The sequence below is a fragment of the Leptopilina boulardi genome, unplaced genomic scaffold (genome assembly GCF_019393585.1).
Source record: "Leptopilina boulardi isolate dan_hultmark-lab unplaced genomic scaffold, ZJU_Lbou_2.1 LbouV2_193, whole genome shotgun sequence".
Classification (NCBI taxonomy): domain Eukaryota; kingdom Metazoa; phylum Arthropoda; class Insecta; order Hymenoptera; family Figitidae; genus Leptopilina; species Leptopilina boulardi.
Genome location: NW_026137744.1, coordinates 1,484,251 through 1,500,846, shown reverse-complemented (window position 1 = coordinate 1,500,846; position 16,596 = coordinate 1,484,251). Strand labels below are relative to the sequence as shown.

The following is a 16,596-nucleotide window of genomic DNA, read 5'->3' as shown; positions in this document are numbered from 1 at the left end:
GATATTTTACTAAAATTAATAATTTTTAATAATAATTAATGAATTTAAATTTAGATAATTAAGACAAAATTTTTTATTTAAATATTTATTATTGAAAACCAAAATCAGTCATACAATAATTCTTAATATTAATTTGCCTCGTATAGTATAAAATATATTACAATATGTATACATGAACAATTCTAATTTATAGTAAAAACAGGCGTCAAGCCCAGCTCGATATCCATGTTTTATAAACATGTACAGCATTCAAAGTTATCTTACACGAATGATTTGCCCTTGCACGCTATAAGCTCTGACATAAACAATTTTCTATATTCAAATATTGAAAGAAGGTTTTTTATGTCAATTTACATATTATTTGGTAAAGGACATTATAAACAAAACACACGACTTAATAAAATTTAAAAATCCACTTTTTCTATACTAATTAATGGCAAAGATATATGATTTCTACAATGAAATTTTCAAAAAGCTCATAGTTTTATAAACATACATTAAGAAGAAGGAATCGGTGAAAATTTCGATCATTAAAATATTTTTAAGTTAAAATTTCATATTAAAAACTAATTAATGAAATGCATAAGTAATACTAATAATATTATTATTATTATTATAAATAATTAATGTATAATATTGCAAATATTATTTACTCGGATTATACTTAATATACTCGAATATAATAAAAAAAATTATCGATTCCTTCTTCATATTTCTACATTTAAAAGACATTATATTTGACCTTTTTTGGACTATTACTTTTAGCAACTATACAATTATTAAGAAAAATGAGAATATTGGCATTTTTTACGATTTTATCAGAATTTTACATACTTCAGTCTGTTTAGATTTTACAAGTCTGTATAATTTTTTTTTTTTTTAACGGCATTTAACTTTCTACAAATATATAAATCATGAAATCTTTGGACAACTAAATTCACATATTAAATCAATATTTTCAAAACATCAAATACCGATAACAAAATCTTAAAAATAATTAAAAATCTAAATCCATTATTACATATATTTCGTTTTTCTTTTTTGCACATACCCACGTCACACGAGCTTACAGAAAAAAAATTAATTTTCTTTTCTAAGCAAAAATACATGTATATATATATATAATTGTTTCTTACAAAAATATTTGAGATAGTAGAAAATACATTATGTTACACAACATACTGTATCGGAAGATTTAAGAACAATGTATTATTTTTCAACATATATCGAAAAAAATTAAAATAATTTCTCACATTAATCATTAAAAAAAAAAAACATCACAACAAAGAACTATTGATTGTTAATCTATAACATATACGGGTAGCTAATTAAATAAATTAAATTTAACGTATCAATCTTTTCTCTACAAGAAATTTACCATTACAGTTAAATTTCACGTAAGGGCACATTTGAATACTTGGGAAAGTCTACTTTCTTTACTCGATTAACTACTTTAAAGCTAGGATACAAACCCTTTGAATTGGTTCGTAAATTGCGAGCTTTTGAAAAACCGTTCCAATGGTTTCCAAGCACTTCGACTAGATCACCGATTTTCAATTCAATTTCATCAGCCTTCCTAGGCTTATGATCTAAAATTGCAATACTGGGATGCGAATTTTGTCCACCATAATAATAAACATCGTCGAGGGATGTGAATCGATTATACGCATCAACATAATATGTTTGCATTAATTCATAAGCAACACGACACACTTGTGAACTGAATGTACACACGAGAAAATCACTCAACGAAAGAAGATGAATATCTATCAGTATTCCGTGCAATGAAACCTCAGAATAACGTCGTGATACAGAAGCGGTTTCAGCAATTGCTGGATCACCAATTATTTCATAAGCTGGATAACGCTTTCTGGTTGCTGGAATAACTTTAGGATCATCGCTCGCTATAAAAACTCTTCTCACATCTGGTTCCTCTTCCAAACTATCGAAATATTGTTGGACTTTTGTCATATATTCGTCAATATCGTGAAAATCAGCTTCACTACCTACTTTGTCGGTTCGCCGTACGTGAATACCAACGATTGGTTTTCTGAATCCAAGTTTTTCTTTAGCATCCTCCAAAATTTTACTGATATCATCCTGCGGCCTCATGAGAAATTTTAAAACTTGACCAACCCACCAAACAAGAGGATGACCATGAAGTTTCTCTAAACGTGGTGCCAAATCGGCAGGAATTCCTGGTGGTTGATATTGCGGTTTAGGATGAACATTGTCAACAATTGGTAAAGAAATTACTTGTACATTGGCATCTCCTGGCCAATTAGCGTATGATTCACCACTTGTTGATAAACACGTCTCACTAAGGGGCTTAAAAATTGAATCCCATCCTTCCTTGTGATATCGCCAATTTTTTGATTTCAAAATCATTGTCCTTTCTGTACCGAACGCTACCAAAAAGCAGTAGACTACGTGATGAATCTATAAAAAAAAAATTACATTTTATTTTTCATTTCTGTGTCCGATTGAAATTCTCAAGGTGAATAAAATTAAGATTTTTGAAAAAAAAATTGAAAGGTTTAAGGAAATAAATCAAGGTGAATTTATGCCGGTTTTCAAGGTTGAGTGGACACTCTGAATAAAGAGAAGAAAAATAACAAAGTATTACCTGACAACCAAATCCACAGCCTTTGTTTAAGTTACATATTAACTTTTTTGCTTTATTACAATCTTTTGGATTTTGAAGATACGTGAATCGTCTTTGAACGAGATCAGATAATTCTTTCGATTCATTTTCACGCCAATTGTCATGTCCATCGGCTTTAGTTAATCTATCTACATTTATTAAAAGAGATTTTTTATGTTCCCATACATTGTTTATTGCATTTTGCAATTCACTATCACGTTGCTCGAAAGTCAATTCGTTTCCGTGCTTTTTAATTTTATTTAATTCTGCATTAATGTAATACCTAGAAGAATAAGAATTAAAGATCAATTTAAATACATAAATTATTTAAATTTAATAAAAACTCTAGACTAGTTACTGGAAATTCGATTTATTAAAATGATGCAATATTAAAAAAACGATAACAAAAATTTACCTTTAAACAAAACTTACCACATTTCTTGAATATTATTTCGTATGCGTCTCTTCAATTCCTCATATTCAAATGAAGGTTTACCATGACCTTCTACAGGATCAGGATAAATAGATGCTTTTTCTAATTGATCTAAAATCGAACCTAAATGATCCCCTTTCATTGATTTTACTTCGTCTCTGAAAAATCAATATTTTGTTTAAAATAATTCTATTGTTACATTTCATTTTTATTGCAGTAAAAAAAAGTAAGTAAAATGAACCTATACCCCATAATGATATTTCGAAGAGCTTCATTTTGTTTTTTAAGTATTTCAAAATCGCTAGCCATTTGTTTTAGTCGTTGACCATTTTGCCTATTAACAGAATCACTAAGTGAAGTTGATGAACTGGTTTTGTACACTTGGGAAACTGATACAATGAGCACTATAAGCCATGCAGTAAGTAACATTAAACCAAGTTTCCCGAGCCAACTTGGTCGCCAAGACCACAATCCAATCATCCTAAGCTAACATAAGTAATATTGTTTTCGTGGAAAATGTGTCACATTACGAGAGCTGGAAAAAAAAGTAAACCGATTATTACCAAGCAATTTCTATTTGCATTATTTTCTAATTTATCTATATAATACAATATTGAAAATATAATCTATATATACATTATTTAATGTTTTTCTCCAAAATAATAAAATGTAGAATGTACAAATAAATAACACTTCCTTTTTAACAGTTCTAACGTTTACTAGATTAAAAATTTGTTATTTCGAAATGATTGCAGTACGTAAAAATAGATAACACTCTTTTCTTCACAATTTTAACATTTACTAGATAACCATTACTTATTTTTTTAAAAAAAACGGTTTAAATTTATATTATTAAATAATAATTTAACAGGAAATGTAGGTAACAAGTTTATTATATAAGCATTTATTGAAATAAAAAAAAAAGTTATTCAGTATATATTTATATCAAGCATATGTTTATTATGAGTACAGTGAATAGTTAATTAAAATATATCTGAATGGTAACAAAAGGACGAGTATAACTTTTCTACGGTTAAATATACAACAAAAGATATTTGCGGAAATGAAATAATTACATTTCCCCTTTACGAATAATAAATTCGTAGAATAATGCTATCTGCTCCAAAATCTATTGCATGCATATATATATATATAGACGTTTTTGACAATTAAAACTATTTTTTAAATCAATAAATTTACATTTTTCTCAACTAATTATTAATTCAGTAAAACTAATTCATTAATAGTTAATTAATTCGGATAAAAAGTTTTAAAAAACGTTATAAAATGAAACATAAATATCACTATTTACTATCCAAGTTGTCATACGCACTATGTATTTTTGACACTATGTTTATTTATCATAAAATAATAATTTTGCGAATGGTTTATAATAATTTTAGCTTTGCCTATAAATGTCATTGAGAATATTAAAACTATTGGTAAATTATTAAAAATACATACTTTGAATTTAGATTTCAAGAAAATTTGTAATAATCACAAAAGCCAGCTGTCAATTATCCTCCATTTTTGCATAACCTCAATTTTTTCATTTCTACACACTTTTGAGAGAAATTCACGAACATAGAGATTTTATTTATTTTGCACAACACATTTTATAGCTATCTAGCTAATAACTGCAATCATATTTCACTTGCTTCTGCTGTAGACAAATAAAAAGAGAGACGAAAAGTTGATTCGTGGCACGACAAATCCGTACATCTCACGTCTGCTCCGCCACCTGCGCGAGACAGACATCAAAAAAATTTGCAACACGTTTCTTTCAAGTGCGTAACATTCTTAAAGCACTTTTAAAATTGAAAATCAAATGGCTGCAAAAATTCAACACTTTGAAACACCAAGTTCTGCGAGCTCCGAAAGGTAATCCCATGCAAAATATTTGATCAACATTATTTTTTTTAAATTCTAACCTCAAAATTGACCTCTAAAACAGCAGTTTCTAAATTGACCGTTGGTAATTGACATCTTTGTGTAAATAGTATTAAATTGATTACAGCGATGATGGAGATGCATGTTTAGTCGATCGAGAAATTTCTTTAATTGAGGAAACATGTGACGATAGTGATTGTCAACAACGAATCGACATGGGTACACCTACTCCACAATCGCCAAGGCCTCCTTCAGCTGGTAATTGTTTAGCTATTGTTTTTATTATTTTTTGCAATTCTTTCAAAAGAATGCTTGTTCTACATAATGCTTTTTTGTGGGAATAATGCCTCACAGTTGTAGCGGTAATAACAATTGTAGCAATGTTAACTAAATTCACGACCTTTCCCTTACTCCACATCAGTGCGAATACATTGTGCAAACAATCAACTCATAGATTCCACAATTTTTCCCCACAATAAAATAAATCTATAAATGTAGGTAATTAGAATACTTATTTTCTGATTTTTATTAAATTATTAGAATTTATATTTTAATTGTAATTAAAATATTTAATTACAACTACTTATTTTTTAAAGTTTTTTTTTTTTTTTTTTTGCATTTTGTGGAACATTTTTTTATTTATATTATGCAGTAAAATATTAGGTAGTTGGAAAAATTAAGAGATCATTGTAAGTAAATTAAAATTTACGTAATAAAACATCGATTTTATTATACTTACCTAACAGGAGCAACAGTTGAATGTTTCGTGGTCTATGCTTTATCTGATATTGATTTTCTATTAAATCAGTTATTTTTATGATTTCTATCACCGATTAACTTTTTTTTGCATTTAATATATGAGCCGCCGAAATGTAAAAGAACATATAACATTTGTATGGCCTTTTGAGTTGGCATCAAACTTCGAAATCGATGTTTTCAAAAATTTATTATTTAACTTATTATTACTAATAAATTAGTAATAATTAAAAATTTGGTTTAAAAATTGATTTTGAGGTTTATCATAGACCAATTCAAAAGACTGTACAAATTTTATATGTGGTTTTACATTCCGGCTGTTCATATAATTTAAAAATGAACTTTAATATAATTGTAAGAGATAATTAGTAAAAAAAATTAAAACACTTTAATACTTATTACGTTTCTAAAAAGAAAAGCTGAGCTGTTGAAACTTTAAAAAATGTGTAGTTTTTATTATCAAGTGATAACGCCATAAATTTATTAAGACTGATTTATTATTTAAATAATAAATTAACAAGTATTATACATTTTAGATTAAAAATGAAAGTTATAAATTTTATCACAAGCTAAAAACATATTGTTTTTTTTTTTTTTTTTTAATTTTTCGGTTGATTATTGTAATTTTTTTTTCTGTAATTATTTCTAATTTTTATTCTTATATTTTATTTTTGTGATTTTTGTGACATTTCTAGTTTTTCTTTTCTTATAGAAGATGATTTAATTCAATATTTGCAATACAATTTTTGTTTTCAATATAAATTTGCTTCTTTCATTTGCAGGATCTCAAAAGTCACCAAGATCTCGAAGGCAACGAACGACAAGCATGTCGCAATCTAATAAAAAAACTTCTTCGGAATCGATTCTAAGAAGTAAAACGAGAACTATATATACTGCTGGACGTCCACCTTGGTATAATTCTTTAGGGCAGCAAGTGGAACCATTTGTTATTGGTCAGTTGATATATTTTCTTTTTGAAAGAAGAAAATATTTTTTTTACAAACTTTTTATCTAGTAGAAAATTGACTTAAGAAACTGATTCCGACTTTAAAGTTTTACATTATATAAACGTAATATCTCTTTACGTAATCTCTATAAGCTTATTTATTATCCTGATTTGCAGTCTTCTCTTCTCTATAATTTTCGTTTTAATTTTTAAATATTTTCTTCGAATTTGAATAAAATTTTGAAACAAATTTTTTTTTTTTTTAGGTATTTGTGGTGGCAGTGCTTCCGGAAAAACAACGGTAGCAACAAAAATTATCGAATCTCTAGATGTTCCGTGGGTGACATTACTCAGCATGGATTCGTTCTATAAAGTGAGATTTCTAGTATAATTAACGATGACAATAAATGGTTTATTGAAAAATTTTTTAATTCAAAATTGAGAGAGTGAAGAGTTTAGAAATTTAAAAAAGATTGAAAATCAAAAGCAGAGAGAAAGGAAAAAAATTGAAAATTGGCACAATTAAATATGTTTCTTATAAATTTCAAATTTTCTTAATATAGGTTCTAAACGAAAAGCAGCATGAAATGGCTGCAAATAATGAATATAATTTCGATCATCCAGACGCTTTTGACTTTGAATTATTGAAAGCAACACTGCAACGCCTTAAAGAAGGTCGAAAGGTTGAAGTTCCTATTTACAACTTTGTTACGCACTCAAGAGAAAATCGGACCGTAAGTTCTAAATTTATCAACCTACTTTACACGTCCTTAACGTAATAAATTTTAATTATACATTTCTTTAATGCAAAGAAAACGATGTACGGTGCCAATGTCATAATATTCGAAGGTATTTTGACCTTTTACAACTCAGACGTATTGAAGGTAACTTTTTTTTTTAAAAACAATTAGGTGTGTGTTTGCATGTTTAATTTTTTGTAGTAACTGTATTTGACTAAAACAAAAAAAAAGCAACAAACTCCTTAATATTTTTTTTTCGCTTCCTTTAATCACTTGTTACCACTAACACAGCGGTGGTTGTAATACTGATCATTACTACAAAATGAAATTAATTTGCGATCGAAATTGGGGGAAAAGGTGTATAATTGAAGAAAATTTACAGAGTACAGGATCAGGATTCAACTGCTGGTCTCCTAACGTCCCTTTTGTTTCCTTTACATTTTTATTTGCTTCACGTCCATTCGCGCACTATTCGCGTTTCCAGTGTGATGCATTAAGGAAAGTAGATAGAAATTATTTCTCATGAAGAAGTAAAACAATCTTTTACAACTATATTTCTTCAAAATGTGAAGCTGTGTGACATGAAGGTCTTCGTTGATACGGATGCTGATATAAGACTCGCACGACGTCTACGAAGGGATATAACGCAGAGAGGAAGAGATCTAGAGGGTGTTTTAAAACAGTATTCCACTATGGTGAAGCCCTCTTTCTATTATTACATTGCTCCTCTTATGGTTCATGCTGACATTATCGTGCCCCGCGGTGGAGAAAACGAAGTGGCGATCGAACTCATTGTACAACATATTCACACCCAACTTCAACTGGTATGTTTTTTTTTGTTTTTAATTTAATTAATAAATCTAATTTATTTATCTTTATGAAATCAACAATAGCTTCAGACTTGACAATATTAATAAAGATGGATTCAATATTGATTATGAAAATTTTTAATGAAACAATTTTTTTAAAAGAAAAGAACAAACTAATAGGATTTAAATAAAATCACTGATCCTGAAATAAAAGTCTTTTTACCTTCGAAACATTGATGGTTAATTTCACAAAGTTCTATAATTCTTAGGGACAGTTTCACCAACTCAGGTTAAAAGTTAATCAGCGATTAAAGCCAATTTAACCGCTCATGATTGGTCGGTTAAGGATTTAATCGCTGATTAACTTTTAACCGGAGTCGGTGAAACTGGCCCTTAGACTTAAAAATATTGATTAATTTTTTTTATAATTTAATTAATTAATTTGATAATGATTCTACGCAAAAAATCTACAAGCTTAATTTTATACGAGAAAACTTTATATATTAAAATTTAGATAAGAGATATTATTTCTACATAAATAAACTTTATACGAGAAATTCTACATAAATTAGAAAAATTTAATTATTTAGTTTGTTTAGTAATTTAAATATTTAAATACTGCTGACCAATGATTCGAAAGGTTCCGAACAGTTCCGAATATTGTCGAATGAACTTTCATTATTTCTTTGTGTTGACACTTGTTATAGTGTTGTGATTAAGGGAGGTTATGTGTCACCTGTGCAGAAGTTCAGAAAAAGTACATGAATTGGCCTGTTTGCTACAATACGCAATTTTACAATGGTTTATTCTATGATGTAAAATGATATCTTCAGATATTAAATGTCAAACTGCGGCATAATAAGTTTATCATGTTCAACGTAGTAAAATAACAAATGATTTTTGTCTATAGTAGCAACTGATTATCATCAAAAGGTTTATATTATTATTTATTTGACAATGAACAAAATGAAGCGTAAAACCTTAACAATTCAAGAAAAAATGAAAATTTTTACTAAAATGGATGAAAATACTCAATTAACACAAGTACAAATTGCTAAGGAATTTAATATTTCAACATCCACTTTATATTCGATAATTTTAAAGAGAAAGGAACTTGAAGAGGCTGCAAAAACAGTTGATGTAAAAAGAAAGAGAGTAAAAAGTGCAAAATTTGAAGAGCTCGAAAAAATTCTATTCGAAAGTTTACATCAATTACGATCCAAAAATATTCCCATCAATGGATCTGTAATCAGAAAAGTATCATTAGTTGTTGCTAATCAGCTAAAAATTGAAAATTTCACTGCATCAAATGGATGGATTGATCGATTTCGAAAAAGATATGTCATCAATTGTAAGATAATACCTGGTGAATGTACATCAATATCAGAAAATATTGTTGAAGGATGGAAGAATAATGTTCTCCCTAGAATTTTAAAAGAATACGAACCAAAAGATATTTACAGTGCAAACGAATTTGGATTATTTTTCAATTTATTACCTGACAATAGCATGACTCATGGTATAGAATATTGTAATGGAGAAAAATGTAGCAAACAACGTATCACTATACTATTGGCATGCAACATGGATGGATCTGAAAAGTTAAAACCCCTAGTGATTGGTAAATCTAAACAGCCAAAATGCTTTAAGAATATTCGAAATTTTCCTTGTGACTATACTGATCAAAAAAATGCTTGGATGACGAGTGAACAGTTCGAATTCTGGCTAAGAAAAATTGATTTCCAGATGCGTACAAAAAGGCGTCAAATTCTTATGATAGTTGACAATTGTCCTGCTCATCCTAAAAATTTAGAATTTTTGACAAATTTAAGAGTAGAATTTTTACCACCCAACAGTACTTTTCACACTCAGCCACTTGACATGGGTATTATTAAAGTTATTAAACATTACTACAGAAAAATGATTGCGCGGCGGATTTTGACTGAGATTTCTCTTAACAATCAACAAACATCTTTAAATTGGAAAGTCAATATACTTGAAGCTATGCACTTTATTGCTGCAAGTTGGGAAATTGTAAATTCAGAATCTATTCAAAAATGCTTCAAAAAAGCTGGATTTACGATGGATACTGATCCTGTGGAATATGCGGAAGAAAATGATTATGATGAAACTCGGCAGATTATGGTCATCGATGCAACGAGTGACTGTCCTGAACCTTCCTTTAATGAGGTTGTAAAACGTTGGAATGATATCCAAAATTTCTTCAATTCATCAGTATCCTTTGATGAGTTTGTTAACATTGATGATTACACACCTGTATACGAAATTCATTTTAATGATAGAATCATTGATGATTACATGTCAAATGCTTCGAATAAAGAATTCGGTAGTCAAAATATTATTAAAAGTGATGATTTTGAAAGAACGAATAAAGAGAGTGACGACGAGGTTTCTATTGTAACAAGGTCAGAGGTAATGGACTCTTTAAAAACAGTACGTCGTTTTTTTAGCCAGCTTAAAGGAGCAGATGAAAGTGTATTCAGTTTATTGAATAAAATTGAAAATCTTACACTAGTTAATGAAAATATGGATCTCAAACAAACCACCCTGCACGGATGGTTTAAGTAAATATTTAGTTATTTTTTTCTTTTTAAAAATTTTTACATTCGTTTTTCTTTTTTATAAAATTTTTATTGTTACTTTACTTTCAAAACTAATTTTAATTCGTAAACTTTGTGTGTTTTGTTTATAAATTTTATTTATAAGATTCTTTTATTATGTTTTATATAATAAATATTATTATATCCAATGAAAAAGAAACTTATATAGAAATCTAATCTGATAGCTTATCAATTAATTCCATTTTGTACTTTCTTACAATATTTTCTGTGTTTAAATTTAAGCAATTTTTACGTACTTTTATTAATAAATTTTAGAAAACTTTATATTATAAATTTTAACTAAATTTTCTCGTGTAAAATTTATTTGTGAAGAATTATTAGCACTTGTCTAAACTTTAATATGTAGAGTTTTCTCCTTTTTATAGAATTAATTTGCCTAAAATTACTATCACTTCCAGTTAATTTATTATTTTGTTTTTATTTCTATAGAGAGGATTTAAATTAAGAGAGAAACTTGCTCACTCCTGTCTCGGACAACCTATGCCTTCGTCTCTTTTCATGTTACCCGATTCACCACAAAGTAAAGGTCTTCATACTTTTATAAGGAACAGATATACACATCGAGATGAATTCATTTTTTACTCAAAGAGACTTATACGCCTGGTTATTGAATACGCCTTGTCTCTTTTACCTTTCCAGGTATATTTTTGCACTTTATTTAATTGAAAACAATATGAATACAAGTTTAAATCAAAGAGATCACGCAGTTTTAATATTAGATGTACACTTATTATTTCAAAACAATTTAACATATTTTAATTATTTCACAATAAAAAAATATTTTTAATTTTCTGTATAATGTTGAAAAATGTATTTTTGAAGAAAATTTATTATGTTCAAAATTAATGTAAAACTGATTTTTCTGTCATATAGGAAATAATAGTGGATACACCACAAGGTGTTCCTTACCATGGAAAACGAGCGGCAACCAACAAAATATGTGGTGTTTCTATTTTAAGAGCAGGAGAAACAATGGAACAAGCTGTGAGAGATGTTTGTAAAGATATACGTATCGGCAAAATACTTATTCAGACAAATCTTCAAACTGGAGAACCAGAGGTGAGCATGATTTTCAATCATTTGAGAAAAAAAAATGATTATGTTTTAATACTTAAATTTTAATTTATTTGTCTTTTGCAAAAAAAAAAAACTTGAATTAAATTCGAAAATTGTAATCAACACCTTGTAATATTATTCCGATAAAAAATTGTCCATTTTTTTTCTTTTAGTTATATTATCTACGTTTACCGAAGGACATAAAAGATTACAAAGTTATATTGATGGATGCAACAGTAGCAACTGGTGCCGCAGCTATGATGGCAATAAGAGTTCTTCTCGATCATGACGTTGCAGAAGATAATATTCTACTTGTATCACTTTTGATGGCAGAATCCGGTGTTCATTCAATTGCCTATGCCTTCCCGCGAGTGAAAATTGTCACATCAGCCGTGGATCCCGAGATAAATGAGAAATTTTATGTACTTCCAGGAATTGGTAATTTTGGTGACAGATACTTTGGAACTGAACCATCTCTCGAGGATGATTAACATTTTTGGAAAAGACTTTGGCATACATGTTTGACTGATTATTGTCGATTGACTATACGTAAATTATATTTTCAAAGTCGTGATAATGAATATGTGCGAATAATGAAGAATATTATTTCTTCATTTACTTATTTCTATAAAAAGAAAATGTTATCGAAACTTAGTAATTTTAATAAAAAAAAAAAATTTATCTTTACAATGGTGTAGTGTTAATTCCGTTTGAAGATTCGCCGGGATTTTCATTTGATCTCAATGGCCGATAACCCCTTGCACTAGCGCGAAAAGAACGTTGCCAATTGTCTAAATTTGAATTTCCCGAATTATTGGAATTATTTGTGGTGGATGGTTGACCAAGTAAGTATGTTATGAGTCTGTCAAGAGCTGCAAGATCTTCAGTGGTATTGGCTTGCAATTGATTTGGTAAACCTTCAGTTGGATGAGAAGTATCGATATTTTTCTCTGCTACTTTGCCTTTGACATCGGCTTCCCCTAAAGCGTTACGTAATCCAATTCTCGGAGATATCTATTTAAAAAAAATAGTGTAAATAGTTTTCTTTGTTTATTTGTATAAATAATTTTATTTTACAGTCCAAGTTTCCTTACGTCTTCAGCTCCATGTTGCCCATAACTGGCTCGTTGAACTTTGCGAAAGGTGTCATCATCAATTGCTTCAAGAACTGCTTCGTTGAGGGTACGTTCCAAAGCTTGTTTCTTCATTTTACTTAATCCATCATAAAAGCTGGAAACAAGAAAGCGATTATTTTTTTTGACAATTCATTACAAAATGTTTTTTATTTATTTATATTGTATTCACCTAGAATCGAGCGAACTGTTATCTCGCGATATGTTTTTATCGCGAACTAAACGAATATCATGTTCCCAAAATCGTCGAAGTTCTGGTGTTGATGTGTAAGGAGCTGCAACTTCTTTGATCTAAACAAATTATAAAAAGAAATAGAAAAAGATATTTGAGCCTCATCAATTCAAATATTAGAGATAACAATCACTGACCTTAAGAACAATAATTGCAGTGATAAAAATACAAACGACATTTACAAACGTTAAACATGCACTGATGATACCATTGCAGAAAAATTCAACAGGTAGATAATCAGTGTAGACATATTGATAAGAACTGTTGAAATCTGTATAGGATTCACCTTTAATGTGAGGCATTTTAATTGGACGATAAATAAGCCAAATGCATCCAAGGGCCCAAAATAATCCCTAAATAAAATAATGCACAATGGTCTAATTTAAAGAAAATGAGAAAATTTAATTAAAATCAATCCACTTTGTCATTAACAATTTTAATCTTACACAATTGACAACAGGTGGCAATAAAGATGCAGAAATTGCAACTCCAATTAATGGACCATTACTGCCTTGAAGAAGAGCCACAGCAACACCCGTACCAGATGGTAAAGCCCAAAGAACGCCCATCCACAATGATCTATAATTTCCTCTAAAAGAAAATTAATATAAACTAGATTGAATAAAATTCAAAACAATAAAGACAAAAGTGAAATTAATTGTGTGATTTTCATTTTTTTTACCTGCCCTTCATTTCATCTGTTGGCCAATCATTATAACCCCAAGGCATTTCGGTTGTACCAAGAACGAGACCAAAGATAAAACCAAATAGAATAGATAGAAAAATTCCGAGCATCAAACTCTTGAATCCAATGAATTGCAAATTTCTATCAGCTATAACAGTACCAAATGTCAGCGACATCACTGGACCCTAAACATAAAAATAATTAATATTATATTTTAATTGACAATCAGTTTAATATTAGATTTAAAAGTCACGATCAATTATACCATTAGAGGAGAAACTAACATCGCTGCAACGACATTTGTTGCACTGTTTTCAACTAATCCAAGAGCAGCAAGGCAACTAAAATAAATCGTCAATTTTAATATATATTTTTTAATATTCTTAAGAAAAAAGAGCAGTTAAATTTTAATTATATACGTTATTTAAAGTTGTAAATTTACTATTTAAGATTTTAAATACAGTTATATCATTTTGTGATTGAATTTTCTACAAATATAATTTTCAAAGTTGCAGCTTACTCAGCAGTTAGCACTAATAAAATATAATCAAATGTTAAATCGCCACCGCTTTGTACACCATCGACAACTTGTTTAACAGTTAATTTTGAACGGATTGAGGACACAAAATTCTCCCAGTCATTTCTTCGTTGTTCAGTTTTTCTATAACATTCAATAATTATATACAATTTATAATTGTAATTCTATTCGGACAATAATGTATTTATTTGTTATTCATTTTCAATGATTTAAAAACAATTATTAAAATATTATTATGAAAGATAATATTTTTTTGAAAATAAAAACCTTCTACGTTCTTCTTCTAATTTGATTGCAGCCGCTTCCACATGTCCTACTCCACTGTAAGTACATTGAGTTGGTATCACACTAAAAATTTATTTTCTTTTAATTTTTATAATCAAAAAAATTTTTAGTGACATCAAAATTTTTTTTATTTCTATTACCTTACGATAGAATTCATTTTAACTCCTATTCCCATTTCAGTTAAACAATGAAGACAATTCTCACAAGGATCACCGGCAGGAACTGGAAAAATTACCTACAATAAAATGTCAATAATTGATTATTAATTATAATTAATATTATTCAAGTAATAATTATAAATTTTTTTTAAAGTATTTTTTTATTAAAATTTATAAAAATATATTTTAATTTTTAATCTAAAGTAGATTCATTTAAAATAGAACATTTTTTTTAGCTTTTTATTAGATTTTATTTTTTTTTTAATTTGTATTATAAAATTAGAAGAAAGTAATCTATTAAAATATGGAGAAGAAATAATTGACCTCGTAATACATATTTCCTCTATCTTTGCACCACACAACGTGTTCTACTCTCAGTTTTTTCAGTAGTTCAGCTAAGACCTGTTTTAAAAAATATTTATTTTACAAACAATATAATAAATTACTGTGTATTTTTTAATAAAACATGTAGTTACCGTTTCCATTGAAACAAAAACAGGATCCTTTGGACGCATTCTAGGTGTTGAAAAATTACGATCCCTTGTGGGAATTTTTCGTCCAGGAAAAGTGACGAGAGTATTGCCAATTTGATCATCAACGTCTTCTGCCTCATTATAATCATCGGTGTCTTCAGCACCTAAAGGTATTAAATTTTTTGTCGATTTTGTATCTTTAAGCCGTAAATCCATTTTATTTGGTTTTATTGGCTTTTTGTCTTTTTTTATCGGAAATCCAAATACAAGTTCATGCTCGTAACTTAATGTGGGAATGCAAACTAAAAAAACAACACCGCCTGGCATATTGTTTTAACAACATTCACTTGTAAACTTCACTTTCAAAATTGAATTGCAACTTCGTTTTGAAGTACATAATATGAGTTCATAACTAGTCAAGTATTTATTTTTATTAACGTTCATTAACGCAGTTTTATATATAGCAACACATAATTAACACGCGGTTAATTAGAGTTAGTTATTCATACCACTATCGAATGAAGCAATTTCTCTATAAATATTATTGTAAAACTATTTCTTGAGAAATTTTTTTTTTTTTTTTTTTACTAAATTTTTATCTAAATGATGAATATTAAGTAAACTATGAATTTTTATAGAAATAAAACAAAAATTTTTGTTATAGGTTTCAAGAAGAAAATATAAATAATCGAATTTTTGTACGAAATAAACATTTATTTAACAAATCAACAGCATAGAGACTAGTTAAAGCTGGTCTCGATTAGTTTTTATCTGGGCCACACAGCAGAGATGGAAGAGTTAAAATATGGCCCATAGTTAATTAGAAAAACACTCAGCATCCAAGAACAAGTCAAAATTAACTTCTTTCCTTTTCGTTCGTTAGTTGAAAAAAATAATATTATATGCATATTATTTAAAACTTCATTCGCGATCAATGAGTCGCACAAAATTTTTTTATTTAGATCAGTCGACTGAAATACAAGTATTTTATACAGGTCTCGGGGAAATTCTTTTTTTAATCATTATTAAATTCTTATAGTTTAATTAATTAATTATAAATATTCGTGAAACTTACTTATTCATTATTATTTCACAGCTATTGCTTTTAAAAAATAATTCACTTAAGTTTTTAGGAACTATATTTGAAAATTAATTTTTTTCTTTATTTAAAGTCAA

General features: G+C 28.2%; 3 protein-coding genes across 6 annotated transcripts; 1 reads left to right on the top strand and 2 right to left on the bottom strand.

Moving 5' to 3' along the window:
• Positions 1-408: 408 nt before the first annotated feature.
• Positions 409-5,031, bottom strand: LOC127277941 (alpha-(1,6)-fucosyltransferase). Of its 2 annotated transcripts, none has more exons than XM_051299391.1 (5): positions 5,009-5,031; positions 3,325-3,612; positions 3,077-3,235; positions 2,627-2,927; positions 409-2,439 (listed from the first exon to the last, which is right to left on the bottom strand). In XM_051299391.1, exons 2-5 carry the CDS (start codon positions 3,555-3,557, stop codon positions 1,387-1,389), a joined length of 1,746 nt encoding a protein of 581 aa, XP_051155348.1. In that variant the 5' UTR covers positions 3,558-3,612; positions 5,009-5,031; the 3' UTR covers positions 409-1,386. The 2 variants fall into 2 exon arrangements, with proteins under 2 accessions (XP_051155348.1, XP_051155347.1); XM_051299390.1 differs by lacking the exon at positions 5,009-5,031 and adding an exon at positions 4,542-4,690.
• Positions 4,810-12,606, top strand: LOC127277942 (uridine-cytidine kinase-like 1). 3 transcript variants are annotated; one of them, XM_051299392.1, is made up of 10 exons: positions 4,810-4,958; positions 5,095-5,225; positions 6,506-6,676; positions 6,936-7,042; positions 7,233-7,403; positions 7,482-7,553; positions 7,982-8,233; positions 11,290-11,499; positions 11,734-11,919; positions 12,090-12,606. In XM_051299392.1, exons 1-10 carry the CDS (start codon positions 4,906-4,908, stop codon positions 12,405-12,407), a joined length of 1,671 nt encoding a protein of 556 aa, XP_051155349.1. In that variant the 5' UTR covers positions 4,810-4,905; the 3' UTR covers positions 12,408-12,606. The 3 variants fall into 3 exon arrangements, with proteins under 3 accessions (XP_051155349.1, XP_051155351.1, XP_051155350.1); XM_051299394.1 differs by lacking the exon at positions 7,482-7,553; XM_051299393.1 differs by lacking the exons at positions 4,810-4,958; positions 5,095-5,225; positions 6,506-6,676; ... (4 more) ...; positions 11,734-11,919; positions 12,090-12,606 and adding an exon at positions 8,821-10,803 and having other exon boundaries at positions 11,290-11,500.
• LOC127277940 (uncharacterized) lies at positions 12,593-15,898 on the bottom strand. Its single transcript, XM_051299389.1, has 12 exons — positions 15,424-15,898; positions 15,272-15,349; positions 14,930-15,024; positions 14,772-14,852; positions 14,487-14,627; positions 14,232-14,307; positions 13,964-14,151; positions 13,728-13,872; positions 13,419-13,634; positions 13,222-13,340; positions 13,011-13,146; positions 12,593-12,930 (listed from the first exon to the last, which is right to left on the bottom strand). Exons 1-12 carry the CDS (start codon positions 15,745-15,747, stop codon positions 12,601-12,603), a joined length of 1,929 nt encoding a protein of 642 aa, XP_051155346.1. The 5' UTR covers positions 15,748-15,898; the 3' UTR covers positions 12,593-12,600.
• Between the last annotated feature and the right edge of the window lie 698 nt (positions 15,899-16,596).